General features: G+C 43.9%; 1 protein-coding gene across 1 annotated transcript; it reads left to right on the forward strand.

The window, feature by feature from the left end:
• The first annotated feature begins 939 nt into the window (after positions 1–939).
• LOC123628248 (X antigen family member 3-like) lies at positions 940–10948 on the forward strand. Its single transcript, XM_045537871.1, has 6 exons — positions 940–993; positions 2603–2660; positions 3593–3684; positions 4143–4281; positions 6114–6239; positions 10890–10948. Exons 1-6 carry the CDS (start codon positions 940–942, stop codon positions 10910–10912), a joined length of 492 nt encoding a protein of 163 aa, XP_045393827.1. The 3' UTR covers positions 10913–10948.
• The last annotated feature ends 2625 nt before the right edge of the window (positions 10949–13573 follow it).

The raw sequence follows: 13573 nt of genomic DNA on the forward strand, positions 1-13573 counted from the left end.
TGATGTCTCTAGTCAGCCATCTCGCCCCATCCTCGGTATGCTTATTTTCTGTGCAGCCATCTTGCTGAATAAGCTTACCAAATTTATCTCTAGATGCTTTTTGATTTTCAAGATATACAATCACATCATCTTTGAATAATATCAGCTTGCTTCTGACATTTTAGATATTGTACAATTTTTCCTTTTCCCATTTTACAACATTGGACAGACCCACTCCGTACAATGTTAAGTAGAACTGGTGATAGTGGACATCCTTGACTCATGCCTGCCAGGAAGTGGACAGTTTTAAACATTTCACCATGTTTAATGTGCTTTTTGTAGATATATTTTATCAGAATAGGAAGTTCCCTTCCATTCCTAATTTGCTAAGAATATTTATGTTGAATATATATATGACTTTAGTTAGACACTTGTAGCACATCCATTAGATGATCACAGAATTTTATTCCTTCCGTTCATCTGTTACTGTGGTGCATTACATTGGCAAATTGCTATGTTTCAACTAACCTTGCATTCCTAGGGGAAAGAGTTTGGTCATGACATGTCCTTTTCGAAGAAATCTATGTGTTAATAATTTGTTAAAATTTTTTATATATATCCTCCTGGGTGACACTAACCTAAATCTTGTTTCACATACCGATGCTGTTCAGCTTACCAAGGGATTATGTCCAGTGAGTCCATCATAAATTGAAAATTTCTGAAGTTTACGATGCCTTTAATATACCTAACATACTGTTAACGTAAAAAAAAAAGCCAAATTCTGTAAAATAATTTTAAAGACAGTTACTCTGAGCCAGATTTAAGGGCCATAACCGGAGCCACGCGCAAGAAGTCTTGAGCAAGTAGACTCGCTGTGGCTGGGTTACGGTTTGGTTTTATGCATTTCAGGGAGGCAGGGGTTAGAGGGAAAGTCATAAATCAAAACGTGGGAGGTATACGATGGTTTGGCCAGAAAAGGCGGGTCATCTTGAAGAGGGCCTTCAGAGGCTACAGGTGGGTTTAAAGATTCTTTGACTTGTAATTGGTTAAAGACATGAAGCTTTGTCTAAAGGCTTGGAATGTTCTAACATGAGGAGTTGTTTATCAGAGATAAGCCCTGGGACATAGACTTGTTGTGTATATTGAGGACCTGCAGGTTTGTCTTGCATACCCTTAGGCCTCTTAATGGGTTACAAAGGATGTGCCCAAGAAGGGAGGGGGCATGATGGGGCATGTCTGACCTCCCTCCTCCTGGCAGGCAATTTAGTGTTAGGATATTCCTTTGGCCACCAGGGGGTCCATTCAGTCAGCCTGTGGAGGGGGGGAGCCTGAAAATTTTATTTCAGTTCATGATACCAAACGTTATAGCTTGTCCTAGCCTACCTTAAATGTGCTCAGAACACTTATATTAGCTACACTTTGGAAAAATGGTCTAACACAGTACCTATTGTATAATAATATATTGAATACCCATGTAATTTATTGAATACTATACTGAAATGAGAAACACCCTCATTGTTTCCACTGCATGGGTACCCGAAGTACTGTTTCTACGGAATGTATGTAATTTTTGCACCATTGTAAAGTTGGGAAATCATAGCTTGAGCCATCATATGTCAGGGACCATCTGCGTTCTCTTTTTTGGACTACGGTATCAAGGTTACGCTAGCTTCATAAAGTGAATTGGGATAGAAAACATTTTCTGTTCTCCGCAACCGAAGTCTTTGCAAGACTTTGAATAACGTAGGGCTACGCTTTGCTGTGTTCATTTGTTTCTAGGTTGCATGTCTTTTAGCTTTGGACCTTACTTAAAAGTGACAGAAGGGGCCGTCACTTCAAACTTTGGAAGGCACCCATCTGCCCTGTGGGATGCCTACAACGATGCTGTCACTGAAAACTACCTGGCCCTGTTTCCGTGCTGAAACTAACCTTCTGTACACAGAAAATTAAATGTTGCCACTCTATTAATTTGCCGGCATACCTTTGATCTGTGCTACGTGGTCTTCAATGTGTGGCTGACTCTCGATCTGTGTATAGTGGTGACAACAGCTCCATTTATTGAGTCCTTTATCTGATAATGGCAGGAATATTAATAAGAGTGTGTATTGGCCGGGCCCGGTGGCTCACGCCTGTAATCCTAGCACTCTGGGAGGCCGAGGCGGGTGGATCGCTCGAGGTCAGGAGATCGAGACCAGCCTGAGCAAGAGCGAGACCCCGTCTCTACAAAAAATAGAAAGAAACTATCTGGCCAACTAAAATATATATAGAAAAAAAAAAAAATTAGCCGGGCATTGTGACGCACGCCTGTAGTCCCAGCTACTCGGGAGGCTGAGGCAGGAGGATCGCTTAAGCCCAGGAGTTTGAGGTTACTGTGAGCTAGGCTGACGCCACGGCACTCATTCTAGCCAGGGCAACAAAACGACACTCTGTCTCAAAAAAAAAAAGAAAAAAAACAAAGAAGACTCAGCGGTCGCAGGTCTGCGGACTATGGAAAAACCCAGCCCACACAGCACGTGCCCAACTCCGTGCGCATGCTCCCTTCCGCGCAAGACTGTTTTTGCGCATGCGCCCTTCCGCGCAAGACTGTTTTTGCGCATGCGCCTTGCTTTCCGCCTGTTGCTAGGGAGCTGCGCAAGGAGAGGTCGCGCCTTCCTTCTCCTTCTCGGAGACTCAGTCCCCAGGTCAGTGCACTGCTCCTCCCAGAAGTTTAAGTGTGAGTGAACGTGAGCAGGAGCCAGTGGGCTGCGGGCGGTAGGGCTGCGTGGTCCCTAGTCTTGGGGGAAGGTCCTTGAGGTGGTCGTCATTCTCCTTAGAGGCGGCGAAGCCGCCATGGGCCCGTCCACGTGGCGAGGCAGGGACAAGGGAGGAGGGCTCCGTGGAGGGGACGGGTCAGGTGAAGATGGGGCGGGTGCTGGGGGTGCTGTTGGAGGTATCTGAGTCCCAGGGGCGCCCGGGACCCCGGACGACAAAGGACAGATCCCGGGGTCCTTAGTAGGGACACGGACACGGACACGGGCAGGGGCGAGGCGGGCGGGCGGGCCGTTAGCAAGGGCCTGGAAACTGGGAACCCTGCGGGCTGGTGACGGCGTCCCCGAGGTCTGTGCAGCGCCCCGCAGCGGTGCCCGGTGAGGAGCGGGCCCGTCGCTTGTGTGGCGACTTCTCACCTGCGCCATGGCGGTTCGGTAGGGGTCCTAGTAGACGCCACGGGGAAGAGTGGGCGCGGCCGTGCGCCCCAACAAAACTCAATTGGGAGGGGGACGTGGGCCTAGTGAACGGGCCTGCGACGGAAGTAGCAGTCGTTCCCGTTTTAATTTTCTAGCCGTATTTTCCCAAACGTGTCCGTGATGAGAGTCTAGCTGTGAAACTAGAACTCATCAGACGTGTCCTGTCTTTTGCCACAAACCTTTAGAGGATTCCTCTGCCAGTTTGGCCAACATAAATGGCTATGCGAGCACTGAGTAGGCGTACATGCTTATATTTACCTTGGGACTTAATTTCAAAGTATTTTGAGAATTAAAAAAAAATAATTCCAAGATAACATTCGGCCATGGAAGTGGTCAGGTATAACTATCCTCTTAAGTTCATTTTTCCAATCTCAGTATTCTGCTTTCAGCGAGAAATATGAGATACCGAGGAGGATCAACATACAGGCCTAGACTAAGAAGAAACCAGCGAGGATTTCCTAAGCGGCTTGGGCCTGTGGTTGTGAGTGCTTTCACATTTGATGTTTTCCCGTTAGGAGAAAGTTATTTTTGTGGGAGTGTTCGTGAGCAGGTACAGATAACACTGGTAAAAAGGTCTTCCATGCTGATAAAAAGTGGTAACGAAATCTCCTGAAGGAAACATTGATCCAGGATGATTATGTTCTCTTTAGTTCCCTGGATTCTGCCCCTGATTTCTTTCTCATACTTACCCATGGCAGACTGTACACGTCCATCCCCAGATTGATACAGATAGCTTCCAGACTCCTTGTGGGTAACTCTTCTAGGAGTAACCTGTCTGTGGGAAGAGTAACTTTATTAAGAATAAGTACATACAATGATGTTGGGGAAATGACCTTAGACTTCCTTACGACCAGAAATATCTGTGTAGTCTGTAGATTTATATTACTGACCTGTATCGATAAGGAATGTTTTCATTTCCGTGCACACACACCCCTCTAGGCCAAACAGCTCAGTGTTGAAGAGCCTCCGCAGAAGGAGCCACCACTTGCAACTCAGGATGTTACTCCTGGAGAGAAGAGTGATGCGGGTGCACTTGAGGGTCCAGGTGATGGGAAGGCAAAGAAAGAATGTCTGTGGGGTAAGAGGGCATACGTGTGCATCGTGCATGATGACATAACCAGTAACAGGAGGAAAGAAAACATTAGAAAAGGATCTGAAACATGTCCTAAAAGTTGGCTGGAAAAGTGAAGAGTACAGTTTGCAGCTTCATCGAGAACCTTGATGTACTGAATCTTATCGTTTTCTTCAAGATTTATTTTGTTGTGCTTGAAAATACAGTCCTTGCTAAATCAGAGCAAGGTGTTCAGTTGTAGCTATAAACTGTATGTTATTTCACTACTGTAATTTGTTCTTCTTAGAATGTTATTGTAGGGTCTTCTGAGCCATTGGGTCAAAAGTGTCAGCGACCTTCAGTAGCATGTAGAGTACCAAGGCAACCTACTTGTAGCACCCTAAATAAAGCCCATTTGCATAGGAATGTTAGCGCTATTTTATAAATAAGAAAACTGAGGCTCGGGGATTGAGGCTTACCAAAGAGCATTTGACTCATGGAAGCGGAATTCATGTTTCACTCCAAGGTTTGTGTTCTTCCTACCGTCTATGTTGTAAGGAAAAGTGAAGAGTTTTGCTTAAAATGCTTAAGGCTCAAGTGTGTCTGTACTGTAGGGTCGCTCGTACTGGCCCAGGAAACAGCACAGTTCAGTGCAGCAGGATAGAGACTCTAGAAAAGACCCAGTGGCTGACAGCCACTATTTCCTGTGGTTGATATTTTTTACACTAACTTTGGTAAGAGCTGGATAATTTAGGATACTTGCATACAGATGGCTACATGAGTATGATTTATAAGTGACTTTTAACAGATACTTAAATGCTTTTCTGGTTAGAAAAATCAAAAGTCTCATAAGAGCATCATGAAACAAATTATTTTCTCAGAGGATACCATTTTCAATCTAAACATTTACGCAGTGGGGGCCATGGGTTATTTTAGCAATTAACTGTTTTGAAGTTTCCGGAATATGACTGACAACAATGCCCATGAATTTCTTTCCACTCAACTTCCCTACTCTCACTGTAAATTACAGTAATTTTTGCTTTTATTTTTGGTAGTTTGTTCTAAATGGCATTCATTTATAGCAAGTTACTTATAGGGCCCTTGGGCCTCAACATAACTTCAGTTAATTTGAACAAACTAATTTTCAAATTACCTCAATAAGGGATGGTTGTCATGACTGTAAGATTTGTCATAAGCCCACAAATACACTTACCTAACCCTTCAGAAGATTACGGCCGGGCCCGGTGGCTCACGCCTGTAATCGTAGCATTCTGGGAGGCCGAGGCGGGCGGATTGTTTGAGCTCAGGAGTTTGAGACCAGCCTGAGCAAGAGCGAGACCCCGTCTCTACTAAACATAGAAAAAAAATTATATGGACAGCTAAAATATATATATAGAAAACTTAGCCGGGCATGGTGGCGCATGCCTGTAGTCCCAGCTACTCGGGAGGCTGAGGCAGGAGGATCGCTTGAGCCCAGGAGTTTGAGGTTGCTGTGAGCGAGGCTGATGCCACGGCACTCTAGCCTGGGCAACACAGTGAGACTCTGTCTCAAAAAAAAAAAAAAAATTGAAAATGCTACCCATGGTGCGACTCCAGATTTGTTGGATAGCTAATCCGCACTCGCCTTAATACACGGTGGTAACATAGGAAATGTAGGTGTCCTGTGCTTTATCCTTCCATTGTCATTTAAAATAAGACTTCCTGATACAGGAAAACGCAGGAGTAAAGGCCATGTTTGCATCACATTACCACACTAGCCTACAGGCTTTTATTTCATAAGGCTGAGGGAAGGAAAATTATAATTTACTTACTTATATTTCGTGTTTTCTGCTTAAATTGATAACATTTTTATTTTTAAGGCCCTGACCTGGAAGCTGATCTCCAGGCACTGTCTCAGCCAGAGAATGGGGGTGAATGCCCGGGTCCTGACGTCAAAGAAGAGGAGAGTCTACCAAATCTAAAGCCCGTGGAGGTGCTCGAAGGAGGTGTGTTATCCATTAAGATACACAACTATGTGGGTCCTTTTTCCCACAATATTACATCTTTAATAATATAAAGATAAAATTACTGCAACCCTAATGATAGAGTTCACATGTGAAGATCTTTGGAAGGTAGTTCAGACCCCAGATGCCTGACCGCATGACTTAACCACTATCAGACGCAGAAACAAATTGGGTCTAAGCCATACTGAATCATCACACGTGAAAGCATTTTCTTCCTTTTGAGTGTAAGCAACAGCTAACAATCTTCACAATCTTTTATAATTTCTGCTTTTAACAAATACGTAATGCATTTGGAGTATCAGTTTGTGTGAAATACGCTAAGACACTGAAGAAGCTTCTGGCACCAGCTGTAACATAATTTAGGAGATTCTGGATGAATCCCTTAACTTGTAGACCCACCTTTGCTCTCATTAAAATTAGTGATGTCAGCTTGGTATGATGTTGTGTACTTGTAGTCCCAGCTACTTGGGAGGTTAAGGCAGGAGGAGGATCACTTGTGGCCAGGAGTTCGAGGCCACAGTGGCCCATAATCACACTTACGAATAGGCACTGTGCTCCAGCCTGGGCAACATAGTGAGACCCTATCTCTAGAAAATAAGAGGAAGAACTAAATTTTTAAGTATTAGCGAATTAAAGTCAGGTTCAATGCTGATTTTTTGCATTCTCCGGTTCTGTTGGCTAGAATACACAGATACTGTGTTTTAAATGATTTACTATAAAATAACAGCTCGAGTCAAATTATAATATCTGAATCAAGATTTCATTGGTCCTAAGAACATGAGCAGGCACTCTGCTTGATAATTTCTTTTTCTGTATGGAGACCTAAATGCCTGTTCTTGGATTTTGTCAAATTCTGAATTCTCTGGCTCTGAAGGAAAAGTTGCGTGTTAAATCCTTCCGCCAGTGAAGCGTTGAAGGACTGAATAATTAAATGGCAAGGGATAGTCCAGTGTCTCGTTTGTGTGCCTGATCAAGTCGGGACGTTGCGTGTAGATCAGCGATGATCATGATGAGTAAGGTGCTTATGCCCAGCATGTTCTCTGCCCCACTGTCACTCTTCATGAGCTACGATTTCTAATGAAACCGTGGACACCCATATGATACAATCACCTCTAACCACTGCATAGATTACATACCACAAGTTTCTGCCTTGAGGCATCAACTGATAGGGTTTGAAATTCGAAGTCCTTAACGTCGTAATTCCCAAATAGTCAACGAAAGTATATTTTACACACGTTTTCCAAATCGCCTGACTGTTAATTACAAGAGCGTCTGAATTTAAAGGTAGCACTTGATGTTTAGGGAAGAAATTACCTTGCATTAGTTTTCTAAATGTTCTTAGTCTATGCTGCTGAACCGTTCCATTAGACCTGTGGTCCCCAACCCCCAGTCCAGGGACCAGTACCGGTCTGTGTCCTGTTAGAAACCAGGCCACACAGCAGGAGGTGAGCGGCTGGTGAGCAACAGAAGCTTTATCTGTGTTTAGATCCACTCCCCATCGGTCACATCACCGCATGAGCTCCGCCTCCTGTCAGACGAGCAGAGGAATTAGACTCTCACAGGAGCGCGAAGCCTACTGTAAGCTATGCACGTGAGGGACGTGGGTTGCGCGCTCCTTATGGGAACGTCATGCCTGACGATCTGAGGGGGAGCTCAGGTGGTGATGTTAGCCCTGGGGAGTGGCTGCAAATACAGAGGACGAGTGGCAGAGCGGTTTGACTGCACAGAGACCATAGTAAATCAGTTGCTTGCGGGCTCATATCAAAACCGTATCACTGGCCGGGCGCCGTGGCTCACGCCTGTAATCCTAGCACTCTGGGAGGCCGAGGCGGGTGGATGGTTTGAGCTCACTAGTTCGAGACCAGCCTGAGCAAGAGCGAGTCCCCATCTCTACTAAAAAATAGAAAGAAATGAGCTGGGCAACTAAAATCTATATAGAAAAAATTAGCCGAGCCTGGTGGCACATGCTTGTAGTCCCAGCTACTCGGGAGGCTGAGGCAGAAGGATTGCTTGAGCCCAGGAGTTTGAGGTTGCTGTGAGCTGGGCTGACGCCACGGCACTCTAGCCGAGACAACAGAGCAAGACTTTGTCTCAAAAAACAAACAAACAAACAAAAAACCGTATCACTGTGTGGCAAGTGACAATTATGCTGCATCTGGTGGCAAGCTTTAAGTCAGAACCCGACACTTACTTGAGTCCATGTGCGGCCTGCCCGTTATTGTATTTACTACTTCTGTCCGTAAAGGTAGATCACTGGCCGGAGTTTCTGAGTTACGACAGCCACTCCAGAGATTTCTTTTAGAAAAACAGTCACGACTGGCAGCATATTTCAGTGACACCGAATGGGTCACAAAACTTGCTTCCTTATGTGACATATTCAAGCTGCTCAACGAACTCAATCTGTCACGTCAGGGGAGAATGACAGCTGTGTTCAAGTACACACATAAAGTGGCTGCATTCAAAGACAAACTGGAATATGGGGCCACAGTGAACCTTGGGATTTCTGACGTGTTTCAAACATTAGCAGAGATTTTGAAAGAGACTGAGCCTTCTTTCTCCCAGCTGGTGCTTGATCACCCATCTCAACTTTAAAAAGAGTTTGAGCATTATTTCCCAACCAGAAAAGACCCCGGAACTGGGAAGGACTGGATCCCAGACGCACTCACTGGTGAATAAGCCAGGTGAATGAATGGACTTTGTGCTAGAAGAGGATCAACTGCTTGAGAGTGCAAATGATGGTGGCCTTAAAAGTAGTTCTGAGACAACGTCAAATCTCCATACGTGTTGGATGAAAGTCAAGGCAGAACATCCTGAGATTGCCACAAAAGCACTGGAAAGCCTGCTTCCATTTCCAACAGCCTATGTTTGTGAAGCAGGGTTTTCTGCAGGGACAGCAACCAAAAGGAGATTACGGAGTAGACTGGACATAAGCAACACACTTCGGGTGTCACTGTCTGCCATCCCCCCCAGATGGGACTGTGTAGTTGCAGGAGAACAAGCTCAGGGCTCCCAGTGGTTCTGTATTATGGCGAGCTGTATAATTATTTCATTATATATTACAATGTAATAATAATAGAAATAAAGTGCACAATAAGTGTAATGTGCTTGAATTATCCGGAAACCCTCTCCCCTTCCCCCACCCATGGAAAAATTGTCTCCCGTGAAACTGGTCCCTGCTGCCAAAAGGTTAGGGACTGCTGCATTAGACTATTTACATTAAAAGATCCTTTTCAGACAAGTTCCAGGAGCCTATTATACATGACTAAAACTTACTCTTAGGAACATCATAGCCTTCGAAGTGTATGTTATTAAAATAATAGTCTGTGTCAGCAGTATTTTATTACTATAACAAATAACAATAAGAGAGCAATGGAATTAACCTAAGGGAAAAGGGAAGAGGTGCTTAATAATAGACAGATATGAATCTTTACTAAAAGGAAAAGTCATCCAACTAATAAAAAGAGAATGCTCTTTTCAAAAACAGCCGTGAATGCAGTATCCGGTGGTTTACATAACCTTGAAGAAAGTGGGAAAAGCCCGTCGAGGAATGTGAGCAAGACACTAACAGATGTTGAATATATTGTATGATGGGAAGTGAACTTGAGCTCTAACATTTTCAAAATATGGATGAAATGGTTGATACGCTAGGAAAGCATACATTATTCACTATATCCCAGTATACCTAAATATGTAAACATCACAAATAAATACCATGGAAGAACTTGTTAAATATGTCAGTTGTCCTTCAAAGTCACGTATTTTAGAAACCACTGTTTGGCTTTTCCAGGTGCCTTACTCTACCTTCCCATTTTCCTGTCCCTGCATTTGTTTCTTTCTTTTCTTTCTTTCTTTCTTTTTTTTTTTTTTTTTTTGCCATACTGAGAGATACGGTATATATCTCCTTGACATTTTGATGTCAAAAATGGTGATCACTTAAAACTCGTGTGGCCATATAATTTCATGTACAAACTAGAGCACTCTCAAGTGTAAAAAGAGGCATTCTTCATCATTACATCGGGACTAACAGTGAAAAGCAGGGAGAGATGGTCACCCTACGTAAACAACCGCATAAGGGTAAACTAGCCCAGAGACACATTTTTGTACTTTTGTGCAATAGAGAAAAAGCAAATGAGACACTGGCCTTTGTATTAGGTCACTTATGCAGTTCCTAATGTGACATGAACTGTTTTATCTATCTTGAATCCAGAGTATTACTTCAAGCCAAAACATTAAATTCGTTTTTGTAAATTCCTTTTGTTTCTTCGGTTTTTTGTGTGTTGGTTAGATTTTTAGTAAAAGTATGCGCAATATTTGCTTCCTACTTAAAAGCACCTTTTAATCGGTTCATGCGATTTAATCTGTTCTGAACTCACACGGTCTTTTGGTTTCCTTGTACTGCTAGGAAGCAGGGTGTGTTTTTAAAATATTGATAATGTGTATGCTTGGAAGTCTATTTGCAAGGTCCGTACACAGGTCTAAATGAATGCAAGCCAAAGGATGACTCTTAGGCTTCAGGTTTTATTAATAGTTTGTTTTATAAAACCAAAAGTATGATGTCCTTTGTATGCCTGTAATATCATTGGTATAAAGTTTTTCTCAGTAACGTTCTCAGCTATTATTTTTATATTACAGGTGAAGGACAACCACAGGTTTAAATGAAGACAAGCTGAACAAGCTGAAACACTGCAGACTGTTCTTCTATTGGATATTTGACTTAAAATTATCTCAATAAAGTTTTGACAGTTTTCTTGAAAGAAGTCTTGCACATATTTTGTTCAGTTTATTCCCAGGTATTTGGAACTGTTGAACATTATATCTTCTTTGAAATTTTGTATTCTGATTGAGCCGGTACATACAGGTGTTATATTTTGAAATTTTGCAATATCCTGTTGGTGTCTGACAGGGTTTCCTGGCACACAGCTCCTAAAATACTTAGCATGGCCACAGAGTGATGTCTTTTTGTATGTTAATGAATTGACTGAGGCTGGCAGCCCCTACATTGCTCTAGTCTAGGATAAAGGATTAAAGAGTTGTGACGTTCAGGCCCCACCCTCAATCTTTGCGGAGGGGGGCAGGCCCCCCTCCCCAAGAGTTAAGCTGATCGCCAGTGGCCAGTGGTTTAATCAACCGTGCCTACTTCATGAAACCTTCATGAAAACCTGAAAGGTCAGGATTCAGAGACCTTGTGGAGAGCTGAACACATGGAAGTTTCCAGTAGGTGGCATGCTAGAAAGGGCATGAAAGCTCTCACCCCTGCCCCCTGTTAGAACTGGTTTCCCTCGGCCCCAGGGACAGAGAGGCAGAGTCACTGAGGCTGCAAAAGGCAAAGGAGTTTACTGGCTAGCTCGAGCTAGGGTCCGAGTCTCAGAGCAGCAACGCAGTGGCCTCTCCAGGAACCAGGACCCCGCCCTGGGGTAAAAATTAAGCTTTTATACTTTTCGGTAGGTAACATACGCTGGGCACACACCATCCCCCCTCCCTCCCTCAGTTCATTTGTTCCTTCAAGACTGGCTGACCGTGTCGGTTCCTGATTGGTCTGTTCCATGGTCGTGTTAACTCCTGATTGGTCGGCTCCAAGGTCATCGCCGTCATTTCGGGGAAGGGGAGGGCCCGCGCCGGGGAAACCGAAACTGAGGCCTACTCCAGGAAGCCTAGCCTGTCATGGAGTTACCTTTGCTCTTACACCCCATACCTCACCCTATGCATGTCTTCATCTGTATCCTTCGTAATGCCGTTTTTTTTGTAAACCGATAAACATAAATAGGTGTTTGCGTGAGTTTTATGAGCGACTCTAGCAAATACGTCTAACCCAAGTGGGTCAGGGGAGCACCAGTTCAGAGCCCAGTGGGTCAGAAGCACAGGTAACACACCCTGGGGCTTGCAAGTAGCATCCAAAGTGGGGGTCAGTTTTGTGGACCTAAGCTGCTGACCTGTGTGATCTGACACTGTCTTCAGGTAGGTGGGTTCCGGATTGAATTGGAGGACACCCAGCCTAGTGTTCACTGCAGAATCGATTGCTTGCTTGATCTGTGGGGAAAATCCCCATAGATTTGGTCACGGAAGTCTTCGATGTTAATTTTTGTGGGGTGAGTGCAGAGGAAAAAGAGTTTGCTTTTTGGACTCCACAAGTATAATGTATGTATACTTATTTTTTTTATTTCAAAATCTTAAGTGGGTACAAATGTTTTAGGTTACGTGTGTGAAGTAAAATAAAATCCTAAACCTCCCAGCCACCAGGTGACTGAATGGACCCCCTGTTGGGCAAGGGCCAGATCCTAACATTTAATTGCCTGCCAAGAGGCAGGAAGTCACACAAGCCCCTCATCCTGCCCCCTCCCTTCTTGGAGATACCCTTTGTAACCCATTAACAGGCCTAAGGGTATGCAAGGCAAACCTGCAGTTCCCCAATTTACATAACGAATACATGTTCCCTGACTTCCCTCTGATTAACAGCTCCTTATGTTAAAACATTCCAAGCCTTTAGAATAAGCTTGGTGTCTTTAAACAATTACAAGTCAAAGAATCTTTAAACCCACTTACAGCCTGTAATCCGGGGCATAGAGATGGCCCACCTTTGGGGGCCAAACCAATGTATGCATTCCAGGTATTGATTTGTGATTTTACCTGCAACCCCTGTCTCCCTGAAGTGTATAAAACTGTAACCCAGGACAGGGAGTCCACTTGCTCAAGGCTTCTTGGGCGTGGCTCCGGGTCGTGATCCTCAAATGTGGCTCAGAATGCATCTCTTTAAAATTATTTTACAGACTTTGGCTTTTTTTCCGTTGACACATGGATCACTTTTGTAATGCTGGAGTCCCAGCTAAAGATGTGCCCATCACCCAAATAGTGTTGATAGTACCCATTAGGTAGGTTATTGACCCTCCCCTCCTCCACCTACACCCTGATTCATATCCACTGACTTTTACTTCCCTCTGTGCACATGTGTGTTCATCATTTAAGTTCCAGGTTAATAGTGAGTACGTGTGGTGTTTGTTTTTCCATTCTTGAGAAACTTAGGAGAATGGTCGGTCTCCAGCTCCATCCAGATTGTTGCAAAAGGTGTTAATTCATCTCTTTTTATGGCTGAGTAGTACTCAGTGGTATACATACACCACGTTATATTAATCCACTGATGAATTGATGGGCAGTTGGGTTCATTGCACATCTTTGCAATTGTGAATTGTGCTGCAATAAACATTGGAGTGCAGGTGTCTTTTTGATAAAGTCTGTTTTCTCTTTGGGTAAATACCCAATAGTGGGATTGCTGGATCAAATGGTAGGTCTCCTTTTACTTCTTTGAGGAATCTCCATACTGT

Source organism: Lemur catta, chromosome X, assembly GCF_020740605.2.
Source record: "Lemur catta isolate mLemCat1 chromosome X, mLemCat1.pri, whole genome shotgun sequence".
NCBI classification, from domain to species: Eukaryota; Metazoa; Chordata; class Mammalia; order Primates; family Lemuridae; genus Lemur; species Lemur catta.